The 15,669-nt window shown below is 42.6% G+C and overlaps 1 protein-coding gene across 3 annotated transcripts in view; it reads right to left on the bottom strand.

Moving 5' to 3' along the window:
- GGNBP2 (gametogenetin binding protein 2) overlaps positions 1-15,669 on the bottom strand; it is a 73,233-nt gene that overhangs the window by 45,208 nt on the left and 12,356 nt on the right. For all 3 annotated transcript variants that reach the window (XM_030222647.1, XM_030222648.1, XM_030222646.1), the window contains 3 exons: positions 8,510-8,590; positions 7,405-7,658; positions 6,851-6,949 (listed from right to left, as the gene is read on the bottom strand). In XM_030222647.1, the coding sequence (XP_030078507.1) occupies positions 6,851-6,949; positions 7,405-7,658; positions 8,510-8,590 (434 nt within the window). The remainder of the gene's footprint in view (positions 1-6,850; positions 6,950-7,404; positions 7,659-8,509; positions 8,591-15,669) is intronic.

The raw sequence follows: 15,669 nt of genomic DNA on the forward strand, positions 1-15,669 counted from the left end.
GACGAAGCCACAACCATCGGTGGGCCACCACCGCGAGGACCACCTCCTTGGCGGAAGTCTGAAGCACATCATACAATAAATCCGCCAAATACGCGAGACCAGCCTCGAGCGAAGGCAAATTCGCCACCAGCTCTTCTGAGGTGGTCGCCTTCTGAACCCAAGACAGACATGCCCTGGCTGCATAGGACCTGCAGACTGATGCCTGCATGCATAACGCTGCCACCTCGAATGATGCTTTTAAAGAAGATTCTAACTTCCTATCCTGTGGATCTTTAAGTGCTGTCCCGCCTTCCACCAGCAAAGTAGTCCTCTTAGGGATAGCTGTGATCAAAGAATCCACCGTAGGTAAACGTAAATCTTCTCGCTCACCTTCCGGAAGAGGATATAAACGCGCCATGGCCCTCGCCACAGGCAACCCTGCCTCTGGAGTGTCCCACTGCGCTGCAATGAGTACCCTCATCGCATCATGAATGTGAAAGGTACGGGTTGGACGCTTAGTCTCCGACATAATAGAGGGAGCTGCCGAGGAGGTATCCAGAGCCGAGATATTAAGTATCTCCAAGGCCCCAACAATAAGATTCATCAACTCTTCTTGAAGAAACAAGCGCGCCGCCATAGGGTCATCACACCCCTCAGACGGGATTTCCTCCTCCACAAAATCAGACCGGGTCAGTTGGGAAACTACTGACAACTGACCGTCATCTACCTCAGTACCCAATTCTGACCCAAATCCACCTCCCGGCTATCCAAGCGAGTTCTCTTAGACAGAGGAGGAGAGGAAATTGATACTTTCTCGTGAGGGGACCCCAAGGCGTCCTCTACAGCAAGGGCCCCCCCCCTGGATCGTTTCAACAGAAAGGCTCTGTGCAATAACAGCACAAATTCGGGGGAAAAGGGCAGTCCCTGCTCAGCCCCACTAACCTGTGAATATTCAGCAGCTACCTCAGAATTCACTGATTTTCGAGACGAGGCACAGGAAGGCCCCGCAACCTGCTCTCCCCCCCAAATTCAAAATGGCGTCCGGAAAAACAGCGAGAGGGGACTCAGCGCGGGAAAACCGCCGCCCTGCCTCCACTGATTTCTCCGCTCCTCTGGAGCCTGTCTGCACTTACTCCGCGGCTCCAGCTGATCGTGAATCAGCTGTTTGCTGCTTTGGGAGCGGACTCCGCTGCTGCTCGCCCTTTCAACGGCGCCAAAATCATCAGCCGCTGGATGGGAGGGCCGCCTGGAGGAACCCAGCAACAGAACTGCCCCCGCTGCTTTCACCCCATGGTCCAATTTTTCCCGTCCTGTAGAAGATCCTCCCTGCCCCGACGAAGCTCGAGGGCAGGAATCGCAGGCTCCGGACGCTGCTCTCCGGTTCCCGCTCTGTTTTGCAGTAGCAATAAGATACGGTATATAAACTGACGTAAATAAAAATAAAATAAATAATAGACTCAGAAGGGGCTGCCATATGCCCTGTCTGAAAAAGCTCACAAAGCCCTCCTCCCCACCCACTCCAACAGCTCCCCAGCCCAACTGGACCAAAATCCTGGTACTGTGAGAGCCTGAGAACACACACCGTGTGCTGTTTCTTTTTTTTTTTTTTAAGAAAATAGGAGCTTACAACTCACGTGTTCCTGCCAACCTAACAGGAAAGGAAAACAGCGGGAGTGGGGAGAAAGGGAGAAACCTGGGAGGACCAGGTATCCCTGCTCAGCACCTGAGCGAGCTCTCAACCCCGTGGGGTACCTCAACTCATCACAAGGGAACGGGGCGAAGAGTCCCAAAATCCAGAGCTGCAGAGTTATGACCATCCGCCTGCTAGATAGAGAGAATACTGAGGTTTGGCAGACTGCATATGACCATATAGAGCCTCAGAAGTTCTATCTCCGCCTGCTGGCAGAGGGACATAACCCACCAGTCTCTGGATTGATCTTTGGGATACTATGGAACCAGCAACACTTTGTGGACAGAAATAGGATTCTGGAATGCACTTCTCAGAAGAGTGATAGATTGAGATTCCAGAAATTAAAATTTTGTGATCTGTTATGCACTTGAGATCAACATAACTAAGCTGGCATGGATCAACAGCCAGGATACAGGGTAGTAGAAAGCCTACAGTTTGCTTTTAAAAGGGATTCTCGTGCTAGACAAGTTCAAACTCTGAATCTTGGAGTTCAAAGCAACAGTGTCATTAACTTGACAGAATGTCTATAAACTGGACATACAGACACCATTATCTCTGCAATACTCTGAGTCTACTGTCTGTTCTCTTTAGTGCACTACCAGATACTTTAGCTTAGTTGAGTCAGAATCAGCTCCCTCAGGGTATGTTGCTCTTTATTTAGTGTTATGCACCATATGAAGAAGAAAATAAGTTATTATTAAAAAATACTTTGCAATTCAGGGCTTAATGTGTATTGTGATTTTGGTGTTCCCTTCCATCCTCTGTTCAATTTAGGAGTTAAGTACATTATAATGTTAGTGCATATCGAGGAAAAGAACATAATGTATAACATTTTTATGAATGATTTATTAACATGCAATAGGCAAGAAAACCTATAAACTAGTCACTGTGCAATCCCTAAAGCAGCCATTCCTAACCCAACCCTCGGGGCACACCTAGTCCCACTGGGTTTTCAGGATGTCCACAATGAATACACAAGAGATTTGCATGCAGATCTAACCCATGCATATTCATTGTGGATATCCTGAAAACCCAATGGGACTAGGTGTGCCCTGAGGACTGGGTTGGGAATGGCTGCCATAAAGGTTTAAATTTCATTCATATGCCTCTATATTCAGCCAGTGGCGATCAGATATTCAATGTCTGCTAACACAACAGGAACAGAACCTCTATGTAAATCCAAAAGAAACCAAGAGGAAGTAGAGGATGACCAATTACAACCCAACAGGGAGATGTTGATTGAAAATTCTTGTGCTTTTATTAAAGAATTTTCAAGCAACATCTCCCCGTTGGGTCATCATTTGGTCATCCTCTACTTCCTTTTGGTTTCTTTTTAATCACATATTCAATGTCAGGTTTGGCACTGAATATCCAGTTTTGCAGAGCCAGCTAACTCCTAGCCCATTAAGTCCGATATTCAGTACTTAACTGGCTATGTGTTACTGTATAAAGATAGAATCACATAAAGTCAATCCTATTTATATGGATAACCTGGCCAATTAAGTGCTGAATATCGGCACTTAACTGGCCAAGGGATGACTCTGCCCCAGAATGCCCCCAAAATAGCTGGTTTGCAGTTCGGTGCAGACTAAGTGCTGCTGAAAATTAGTGGTTAACCTGAACAGGTGATTTAATCGGGCAGGAGTCGTTTCTGGCTGAATAAATTGCTTTGAATAACGACCCCTTAGTTCATACAGGATTAAATTAGAACAATATTTATGGATGCCTGTGCTACCCTGTGATCTAGACACACTAGTTTTCAGGTAACAGGGGAATAAGCTGCAATCTCCAAAAGGTGTTAAATTACTGGTAGAAGTTTACCACAATCCATGTAGACTGGTTGATAATAATAATGAGACCAAAGTCAGATAGTTTTTAATGACATTATAAATCTGAGTATTTTGACCTAACTATTCATTACGCTATACCTTTTAGTACAAATAGCAGTATATCAAGCTCTTGTAATAAATAAGGTAATTAGGATCATAAAGTCATATGATGGTAAAATTATGTCTTACCTAATAATTTTCTTTCCTTTAGTGCAGCAGATACATCAGAAATTGATAGGTTGTGTCCATCTATCAGCAGGTGGCTATGGAAATCACTGAACTGAACTCAGTCTTATATGATGGCTAGCTCCTCCCCCAGTCAGTATGTCTCATACCAAAGCAAAAGATAGACCCATGAATCCAGGGGCGTATCTGCGTGGGGCCACAGGGCCCTGGCCCCCCTCCCCGCCGTCAACCCTCCCCCGCTGCTTACTTTTGCTGGCGGGGGGCCCCAACCCCTGCCAGCCGAGGTCCGACCCGCAATCTCCATATTTCATCTTCCTCCGTGGCCATGTGCTTCAAGGAAGTAACGCGTCGCTGCAGTGCTGATTGGTTGAATCTAGTTCGGCGTTTGACGTCGCTGCGACGTCAGACGCCGAACTGGATTCAACCAATCAGCACTGCAGCGACGCGTTACTTCCTTGAAGCACATGGCCACGGAGGAAGACGAAATATGGAGATTGCGGGTCGGACCTCGGCTGGCGGGGGTTGGGGCCCCCCGCCAGCAAAAGTAAGCAACGGGGGAGGGTTGACGGCGGGGAGGGGGTGGAGAGAGGCGGCGGGGGGGGGGGGGGGGGGGGGAGGGGAGGGAGGCAAAAATGTGCCCCCCCTCTCTGGCTCTGGCCCCCCCTACCGCCGGATTCCAGATACGCCCCTGCATGAATCCCTAGCAACCTTCCTCACAGATATACATGAAGAACAAAAAGAACTGCAGAAAACAAAATGTGCACACTACCTAAAACAATTATGTTCAGTGACCTCTATCTCCACCTGCTGGTTGATGGACATACCCATCGGCTTCTGGATACATCTGCTGCTATGAGAAATGTAGTTTAGTGCTTTGATCATTAGCTCACCCTTCCTCCTAGCCAAACACTATTGTGCTGTACATATATACCCCCCTCCAAGATAACCAATAGGTAGGGATTTATTTAGTAATTCTTGAAAATGAGGTTCTATATCAAGGATGGGCAACCTTAGTCCTCAAGGGCCACAACCCAGTCAGGTTTTCAAGTTTCCCCCCCAGATAAACATGTATGAGATCTATTTGTATGTTGTATGCAATTAAATCTCATGCATATTCATTGGGGAAAACCTGAAAACACACCTGGGTTGCAGCCCTTGAGGACCGAGGATGCCCACCCCCTGTTCTATATCCTGTATGCCAGGATAACCTTAAACCCTTGCTAGATCCCGTTCAAAAAGGAGCTTATGATTCATTAGTACAATACAAAGTCATAAGAAGTAGGGAAAAACTATGTGATGGCATCACAGTACACAGGGGGTTTCCACAACACGAAGGAAAAGTGTTCTTCTGTAATCTAACAAGGCCATTACACCATTCATTCTACACAGCACCCATTACACAAGTAAAATATGTGTCATACTTGTTAGGGAAGGGCAGTCATTAGAAATGACATTTCCCGTGTCTTTTCACAACAAGAAAAACCTGAAATTTCAGTTTTTTTCATGTCTTATTAAAAAGGCTTCCTCTTCGCAGATGACCTAGAAGCGTAGGAAAGAATTCTTGGCCCTTAGGCCTAGAGTTCTGGCTTTAGGTGCCACCTTTATATTAAAATTCAATGCTGTATTATTACATACCACTCAAAAATGTTTCTCTTTTTTGAACCTAAACAATTGATTGATTTTATTACAGTAGGGAAGGTATTGGTGTCCTAGTGAGTCCCGACATTCAGCCATTAGAGTAGAGCGAACTGGCTGCAGACTTAATTTAGTTATTCTGCTCTTTTAGTTATATTAAATTTTCCTATTGATTTCTGATTGACCCCCCCCCCCCTCAAATATTGTGGACTAAATAAGGATATAATTTTATTGCTTGTTTCTTGGGTACTTTTGAATATGTTTCCGATCTTCAAGTTTATAATATACTTGATATATAAGAATAAAAGCATAATTAAAAAAAAAAAAAAAAAAAAATTTCCTCTTTCCAAAAGAGGGCACACTTACAAACAATATTGGTCCTGTAATGAAACAAAACAAAAATTCCCCTAAACACCACAAAACAAACATTTTGGGGCATGAGACCAATTCAAAAATATCTGAGTAGTCAAGCATGGAGATTTTATTTTCAGGGAAACCAAAATGTGAAATCCAGAACACAAAGATAAGATGTCCAGCTGAACCAGGTCTCATATTTCTTCTGTCAGATAGCCTTTTAATCAGAATATGTTTCATTCTATGTGGAAACTAATACATCTAAGACCTTACTTCCCAAGGGAAATATTCCGTAACTTGATACAATCAATGGTTCTGAGCCATGCAGATTACTGCAATGGATTATTTGCGGGATGTAAATTACAGCTTTTGAAGAAGCTCCAGACAGCCCAAAACACAGCAGCCAGGCTGATATTTGGTAAAACACGACTCGATAGCGCTAAACCTCTCCGATCAAAACTGCACTGGCTCCCAATCAAGGAACGTTATTACCTTCAAAATTTGCTCTTTGGTCCACAAGATTATCTACAGTGAAACCCCGAGATACATGGTTGACTTGATAACTCTTCCGACCAGAAACAGAACCAGAGCGTCACGTTCCTATCTGAACCTCCACTATCCAAGCTGCATTGGACTCAGATACAAATCAACTTATGCATCCAATTTCTCCTACTTAGGTACACAAATGTGGAATGCACTACCAAAGAGTGTGAAAACGATCCATGACCATCTAAACGTCAGGCGATCAATAAAAACCTGTTTTGCAAGGCCTACTCCACTGATTCAACTTAAATGCCTCAACTCTGTAATGCATCACAACCTCACATCGTAATGGACATCGTATATTCCTTAGTTCCTTGACCCTTGTTGTACTTGTATACCCTAACCTTACCTGACCCTTATTTTCAACTGTATTTAATATCTACTGGACTTGGCAATCGCCTTGACGGTATTATGTAAGCTACATTGAGCCTTCTAATGGGTGGGAAAATGTGGGATACGAATGTTACAAATAAATAAATATGAATTCTTCTTAAGAATTCCATATCAAACACTTAGTGCACCTTTTTTCTCCCCCTCACCCTAATCCCCACAAAGTGCACTCCCTGGGTGTTTTACTGTATATAGAAACAAAGACACAGGATACAGAGACAAGAAGTATTCTCGTTTGTCTTACCCCAAGGGCTTGGGTTTGTGTGTATCTAATGAGTGCAACTGACATCGTTTATTCTTCTTACTTTTGGGAATTGCATCAATCATATCATTTAATTTGGACCTAGATAAAGAAAGTACAGTACATTATAGATACCACTTTTAAGAATAATTTTTCTAATACAAAACAAGCATTCATAAATCAGACCACACACCATAGCAACAATACTAGTTATAACACCATTTTCTCTTACTTTTTTCTTCCCACTTGTTTTTAAATTAATCATTTTCACGATTCTGCATACAAAACAAAGCAGGTGAGCCATCATTAGTGACCCCTCATGGAAGAAACCACCACCCAGCTAATTCCAATCCTCATAGCCCCAGACCACCATTGGCTTTTAAAAATAACCAAGATGAGTAAATTACATGGACCTTAGACAATATTTATGCAATTTTTTAATGCTGTAAATAGTTTTGAAAAAAACAAACACAAAACAGGGGAAAAAAAAATCCAAAACTGTTTGGGGCCCAAAAGTATCAGAGCTCACAACCATGACATTAATTCCAATCACTTACCCATGCACATAAAATAGGGTATAAAGTTTTTTAGCATCATTCATGCAGCTTCGTGTTACAGACAGCACTCCCTTAGGCCCCACAGTAAGAGGTTCTAAAGCTGGATTTCCAGACTCCACAAGCTGGGAGAAAAGGCGTTCCACGCTACGACGACAGCCAACACAGGGGACAAGCTGGGAAAGTGCGTTGAAGACTTCACGCGTTGTCACCATCATGGCAATATTCAGATCTTGCTGTTTAAGCATGCCATGACGCTACAAGAAAGTAATAGAAATAAGTAGGTCTTTTTGCAAAAACAAACAGGTGGTGATCTTTCCATTTACAAACAGAGCAGATTTACTGCCACAAATCAAATATATCCTCAGGGATCTAGTTAAAGGTGCATAATCACACTACTCTCCATTGCCCCAATGGATGGAGCAAGCATCTTTATATATATTGAGCTTGGGAGTTGGAAATCTCTCAGGTGGTTTTGAGTGGGGTGCACCTACATATCTCACCAGTGAAAGCCAGAAAACACTGTAGTCATCGGGTGGGGCAGGGGGATAGCAAGAGAGACTTTGACTGGGAGGGGTCTGAAAATATGTTGGACCACAACTTTGTAGGATTCTAGGCTTCAAACATATACCATATAACAAAACTAGCTGTCAATAAAGGGCAAGTAGTAACACAATTATTAGTGATATTATACTAAAATGTTCTAATAGCAGTCAAAAGATCATCCAAGGCCAGCCCAGTGCCTCAAATACCCGGGTTTGATTACTTGGTCAAGTCTTCCACTGTGGATGATGTACATGCAGCATTCAGAACCTTTTGGGATTTGCGCACCGACAGCTTCTAATGGTCAAGGTAACAGGGTCCTGAAGAATCTCTTGCAAAAGGTTCCTGACCAAGGACAACTGCTTCAATAATTGGACTGAAGTTGGAAGGGGATATAAAATAGAGGGAAAACTCCCAGCCCTATTTCTAACAGAGCTTGAAACATCTGAATCCAAAAAGGTGATAATCTGTCCAGAAGGCAGACATTGAGGGCTTCATAACTTATCACTGGATATTAGAACTTCTTAAGCATTAATAACATTGAGAAATAAGTTTGTTGTATTACCTGAATAAACTGTTTTAATTGTGCACCATTAATATGGTGACCATCAAGGTTCAGCATGTTATCAGAAAATTCCATCACCATCTGAAAAAGTTTAAAAAAGTTTTCATCAACAGATCAGAAAGTAACACACATCAACATCAATTAATAATTTGTCACACTGTCCATCAGCATTAGATATAACTGTGAAGTAAAAGTAGGAGTCAAGAGTCTTTACTAAAGATTAGTAGAACCTACTACTAATCTATGCATAGAAATGGAGATAGTAAAGTTGCTTACCTGTAACTAGTGTTTTCCGTGAATAAGTGGGATTAACAGTCCCACCTGTGGATGGCACCATATACAGAGTTATCAGCTCCCTGGCTGGAACAGACAAAGGAACTGCACCAAGCAGCCTTCAGTGAGAGACCCATGAAGAGGAAAACAGGTGATTAAACTCTGTGGGTTACAGGAAGTGTAGGTCTCTTGATCCTGCTATGTATGGAATCATGGCTTTCAGATAAATAACCTTGCTTTCTCTACAGACAAGCAGGATGATAACCCTTTGCATAGAAGTCTATATGTGTGGGACGATTTGATACCCTATTCGCTCTCATCCCCACAAGACAATCTACCAATTGAGTAGATTACTGAGGACTGACTGGCTTAATCTATTATCCTGAAGGGGGTTGACCTCTAATGCATATGTTAAAATTCAGTTTCCATCTTCCAAATTTCTTGAGGAGAAAAAGGCCCAGCATAGACTGTGGAAGTAGCCATTTGCTAAGACCTAATGAGTATGTCATGACCCCGCAAGGGCAGACTTGCTTTTTGATAGCAGATGGATATACAATCAAAGAGCCGGTTACAAATTGTAGGTTTGTTCAAAGGCCTACCCCGTTCAGTTGGATCACAGGAAAAGAGCTCAGGGTATGTTCCAATTTCCCCTGTCCTATCTAAATAGTAGGCAACGGTCTTTTACAAATCTAGTGTATGTAATGCCATCTCTGCCTGCAGCATATGCAGGGAAGAACTCTGTGGAGAGGGTAGGTGGCCAGCATTCGGTGTTCATTAATCCTCTTGGTTATAGAGGAAAGTCATCATCAAAGTTAAGTGCTTCAGTGAGAACATGTCAACTGGCTTGGACGTATCCTCTAGATGCATGTAAACCCTCATGATGTGATTGTGTGGCCTTAGCAGCATCTTTAAATGTAACACAAGCCTTTATGACTATAAAACATGAGGATAAGGGATAGCATCCTCATGTAGGGTATGTAAGAGGGGAGAGGATACTGTTTTAACTGCTGTTTTGTTTGCTTGTGTTATGAGATTATTATGATGAATGTTTTAATTATACTTTTCTTTGCAATTATGTGACAAGTGAAACGAATGCTTCTCCACATCCTGATCATATTGATATGATGCTAAGAGGAACTTATACCAAGTTAATCTTTAGGCCTGAACATAACAGCTGAAGTAGTCAAGTAGGGTACTGCATGAGAGAAATTGTAACCCCCCCCCCCCCCCCATACACCAAATTGTGACTTCTCAAGTTTGAGACAGCGGAGGCATTCATATGAAACTACAGCATTTTCAACACCCAGGCTAGGCTGTTGGAGTTAGTACCCATATGTTTGGCTGTGATAAGTACCTTTCCCCTCTCCCCCACACTGAGACACTAATGCTGGTAAAGGTTTGAGATGGACTGTCTCTACTGTGGACATCTGAAACAGCATGGGAAACTACACCCCCCATGTCTACGAGGCCATGATTTCTGCAGTTATGCTTCAGCTTTGCCAGGGTTCTGGACATGTGCAGTATGGCAGATAAGCAAATAAGAGGACTCAGTCTCTAGAGGATGAGAGGCAGTGTCCTGAACTACACTTTATGCTGGATTTTTCCTTGAGCAGAATTTGTTTTTATGTAAAATGTAGCTACTTAACTGTCTGAATGAGCATGCTGAAACAGTGCAAATACAAACTATGGCTCCAAGTTTAAATTGAGCGATGCTTAAAATAAGTCTACTGTAAAGATCACCCCGGTGTGACAGCATCTAAAATAAACATCACACTCAATTGTCCCTGTAGAGCCACAATGCTAAAGACCAATTTCTCTGATCATGCTGTGACTGAAACTTTAGGAATACTGGCTCAACTGAGAACACAGACCATTGAGACACCCTCATCCTCAATTTGGCCTTCAGAAGCATGTGGATTGTTGAGACCATATGATTCTGCTTCCCAAGCAAGACCCTCATTATTAAAAACTGTTGTATAGACCGCAAACCCCATCATGGGGAGGGAGACCTCAGCCTTTTCCAAGTCAAGTGTTGCCCTTATAAAAACTCTACTTGCTGAAATGGAGATAGGAGAGATTTCCATAATGCATGAGGATCAAAGATGCTGTAAAAGATGAATCACCAATCACCAGGCCGCCCTTGCAGAGCTCTCTCTGCAAGGGCGGCCTGGTGATTGGTGATTCATCTTTTACAGCATCATTGATCCTCATGTATTTAAAAATTTGCTTTAAAAATTTACATTACCTAGGACTGTCTCATCAAGAGTAAGGAATACTCCAAGTCTATGGCGTACAGCCACTACTTCTAGGTACTTTGTAAAAACCAAGGATACTGCAGAGAGACCAAAATGGAGAAGCTTATATCAGAAGTGACAGTCCCACACTAAGAAATACTGAAATTGTCTCTTTAACTGGACGAACTGAGATGCATGTAGTAGGTCTATAGAATACAGCCAGTAAAAAAGTTTTCCCTTCTTGAAGAAAGATAAAATCATGGTAAGCGAGATTTTGAAATTTTCCCTGTACAAGAATTTGCTCAGAGCTCTACCTTGAGTGGTACCAATTCTATGGCACAGGCACAGAGTAAAGCAGAGATTGTTTTGCTATCATACCTCATGGCCCTGTTGAATCCATCTCCTTGGTAATCTTTTTGGTGAAGACTTTGTATCTCTGCTTTACTATGTGAAGGACCATGTGTCCAAAGCTACCTTGGCCAAAAAACAAGTAAAATGTGTTAAATTTGCCATTCACTGGGCCCCTCCCTTGGGTTAGAACACTAGCTGTGGTCTCTCTAGAGAGTAAAAAAAAAATTAAAGGTTTTCAGCTGTATGTTCAAGTCTGGTATTTTTTGCTTGTGATCACATTGCATCACTGTGCTGCTCTTCACCAAAATGGTACTGTGTAGTGTTTACATTGGTAATAAGTAACCATGTATTTCTGGAAAGGGAGCGAAGATCGCTTCATAAGCTGCTGTTGCTCTGGTATAGCATTGCCAAAGGATTGCAACACAATACAATTATCCTCTTTCTCAACCTTCCCCTGGAGATCAGGTTTCAAGATTATCTCATGCATATTTACTGCAGTAATATTTGCATATACTAAAGGCCACTTGTATACAAAATCTGATCTCAAGCACATTTATTGTGATAATCCTAAAAAAACATGACTAGTTAGACATACCTCCAGGAGAAGATTGAGAAGCACTGCACTATAAAAATCTTCACCATCTTCCCCCCCCCCCCCCCCCCCCCCCCAAAAAAAAAAACCAAAACATTTTATATCCACTAATCCAGTACAATATTGTATATGGGGACTGTCCACAATTACAGGTCAAGCATCTTCAATCAGATTTGAAAACTCGCATTGTTGCTACAAAGGTCTTTTTCAAGACCGATCCATTGAATTACAGTTTGAAAAGGTTTACTTCTGGAGATTTTGAGATCCATTTGTCAAAAAAGACTCCTGAAGCAGGCCGTTGGGTCGAAACACAAGTACTGTGTCGAGTCTTTGATCAATAAATCTTCTCAAGCATTAAGATTGTCCTTTTCGTCTCTGGAGTCCGTGATCATTTTCCCCACTATCTCCCCTTATATCTGCTTCCTCCTATAGTACTACAGAGTACTCTGCCTAGGTGGATTTCTGCTGGATCACAAAAAATTATACATTTACAAGAAAATCTCAACTGAACCCAGCTCCTAAAGAAACAAGATAAGGGTTAAGTGCTAGGAACTTCTTCCTATGTAACTGAGTCCATTTAGAAATATCTGGGAAAACAGACGCTTTCCCTCTAAGAAAAGTAGAATCAGACAGCTCAAAAAAAAAAAAAAGAGATGAAGTAAGGCCTCTTTGTCTTCTTGAAATACAAATATCACCAACAGGGTTGACCTTGCAACCACTTCTTCAGTAGAACTCTCCAAAATTTGAGTTATATTCAAACTATCAGAAGAAACATCCACAACCGAAGCAGCATCTGGAGAACTTGAGAAAGTTGTCTAGATACTGGAAGGCAGAAAATCAATATCAGAATTAAGTTTTGCTTTCAAAAATCTGTAAAACAGATCTTTTGGCAGCATTGTCAAAAGTTTAGGAAAATTTATATAATATAAATAATATACGTAAATGTCTAACATAGCTATCAAAGTTTTACAGCCTACGATGAACCAACAGTTTGTTCTGAGCCAAACTAGACTATAAGGCTTGGGACTGCTGAAACAGTTTCCAAAGCATTAATCTTCATAGAATAATTATTCAAAATGTCTTCATATTTGCCAACTCTTTGTGTATACTGATTCAGTAGGGAGGATGTCCCAGCACATACCATGTAGAGACAATTCAATGCAATCCAAATGGTCTCCAAAGTCACATCTGCCGGCTTTTGCAGAAGGCACCGGTGGGGGATCTCTTCCTGAATCACTCCCATGTCGCTCCTCAACACCAGATCTTGGATCCAGCGAACCATCTGCTGGGTCCTGCCACGAGGAATCTGGTGGCTGCAGCATGCGCTTGGGTCCTCCAACTGACGCTGCTACAGTCAGCAGCAAAGACCCTGAAGTCGTCGAGACTCACGGAGGTTGAGGAGGTGCCCAACCTTGTGGGCTGAGTGATACTTCACTCCCGAAGCCCAGGCTCTCCCTTGCACTGTGGCTGGCCAGAACGCCCTGAGAAGTCGATAGAAAGCCCGTTATGATTGCTTGTGGAGGAACAGGGGTCGAAGGCTGTCTGGCAGCTACAGGAATCTTCCCCTTCCATTTAGGCATCTCAAAAGGTAAAAAAAAAAAAAAAAGGCACAATATTGTCAAAGAATCAGAAAATGAAGGAGCAGAGAATAGGAGCATCTTACTGCTTCGCCATCTTGGATCAAAACGTGTTGTGAGAAGTCAGGTTTTGGGGAAGAGGAGGGGGCTCAAGAAAGAAGTAAAGGGAAAGTTTTTCCTTCAAGAAGAACAGACTACAAATCCCAGACTTTGAGGTAGGGTGGGATGCCCCCTTGTGGGAAGGGATCAGTCGAGCTTCAAAGGGAAGACAGAGAACTACAGACCCCAGAAGCCCTTAGAGCGGAAGAGAGAACAGGAAGGGCAGAACTACAACTCCCAGCAGTCCTCAAAGGAAGGGGAAGATTGGGAGATAGGGTCCAATCAAGTAGAGGAGGAGCACCTGGCTGGGAGATGAGCCGGGGGAGGAGTTGATGGACTGGGATAAGGCTGTGCAGGGAGCTGAGGGAGAGGAAGACCAGCTGGAGGAGGAGGAGGAAGAAGGGCTAATGGAAGTCTTGGCTCTTGCTCAGGTACAGCCGAAAGGATTAATAAGTGATAAGAACTGTTATAGCTGCTGTACTAATTTTGGTAGGCTGTTGTGGAGGAGTTGAACACAGCCAAACTGACTCGTGGGGTGGTTGTCAGGAGGTTATTGACTGACAAGTGAGGGAGGAGGGTCTCTTTTCCTTAACACAACGTGAGGAGAAGAAGTGAGGCGTTTGGACTGTGTTTTTGAGAGACGGAGAGAGAGGAAGCACTGACTGAACTGTTGTTGGAGTGCATTAAAACCCTGCTCCCTCGGGAGAAAGGGGTGAGAAGAGGGACAAAAGGTTATTAGGACTGGCTGTTTGAATTGCAAAGCTACAGTCGTGTGGGACTGGTACTGCATTTCACCAAGGGGGGGTGGGGGGGGGGAACAGACTAAGTGGGGGCGTCAGCCATTTTGGGAAAGAGGATAAGGGCTTGAAAGAGTTTTGCTGGGTGGAACGCTATCCTCCTAAGGTAATTCACTGTGGAAAAGAGGAGAGGCAGACGCAGCTCAGCATCAGAACCCGGAGGCTTGGGCAGACAAGTGGGAGAGGAATCCTACAGCAGCCCAGCAGCGGAGGTCGAAGGTTCGGCCACACACATGGGAGAAGGAATCTTGCAGCAGCCCAGCAGTAGAGGTTGGAGGTTTGGACACACCCGCGGGAGAGGAATCTTACAGTGTACAAATCTTATAAACCTTCTACAGAAAATTCACTTCACCTTTATCAAATTCTTCATAGCCTTTCATCAATCCACAATTGAAAAAGATTGTACTTATCTCTATGAGACCAAAAAGACAACTATTCCAGTTGGTTTTGAACCAACAAGAATAGTGGTGTTTAGTCCAGTTAGAGATAAGGGTAATGAGGGTTATAATGAATCTGATAAAAGATGAAAGTGAATATTTCTACAAGATCATATCAGAAATGGAAACAAGAAATACAGCAAAACTAGACCTATGAGGAAGCATATGAATTATACTGAGGAAGAATTATCCCATTGACAAGTAGTCTTTTTTGCCTTTACTTCTTTGGCCACTTCTTTTTCAAAAGTCACATTTGTTTTTTTTTAATTTATTGTAATTATTCATTAGATATACATGAAATAAACAGAAGAAACCCAGTAAAAATAAATACACAAGTAAAAAACAACCAAGAAATATAAAATAGTATTCCCAGCCCATAATATGAAAAAACAAGATAATAAAATAACTAAGAACAATGAAGAAAAAAAAAAAAAGGGACCGAAACAGAACTCCAAATCCAACAACAAAATATCTGTTATTCAAGAGAAAAAAAAACCCCCAAACATCAAAAATCTAAGAACCAAAAATTTTCCTTCAGAAAGTTTCTTTCCTTTACGAAATTCTCCAAAGAAAATTTTTTGAAGGGACGTCCAAAATTTCTCTACTTCTATCACTGTACCAGGAATGCTCCAATTAACATCTTCCTGCAGGACTCTCCTCCCTACTTTACTGGAAGCTTATGGACATCTAACTAAACATCTATCTAACTCTTATGCCTGTGCTTGAAATACAGATCACACTAATATAAATGGAAGTGTCATTTCGCCTTTCTAAAACATACTAAGCATTTTCTCTACAGA

This window comes from Microcaecilia unicolor, chromosome 13 (assembly GCF_901765095.1).
Source record: "Microcaecilia unicolor chromosome 13, aMicUni1.1, whole genome shotgun sequence".
NCBI classification, from domain to species: Eukaryota; Metazoa; Chordata; class Amphibia; order Gymnophiona; family Siphonopidae; genus Microcaecilia; species Microcaecilia unicolor.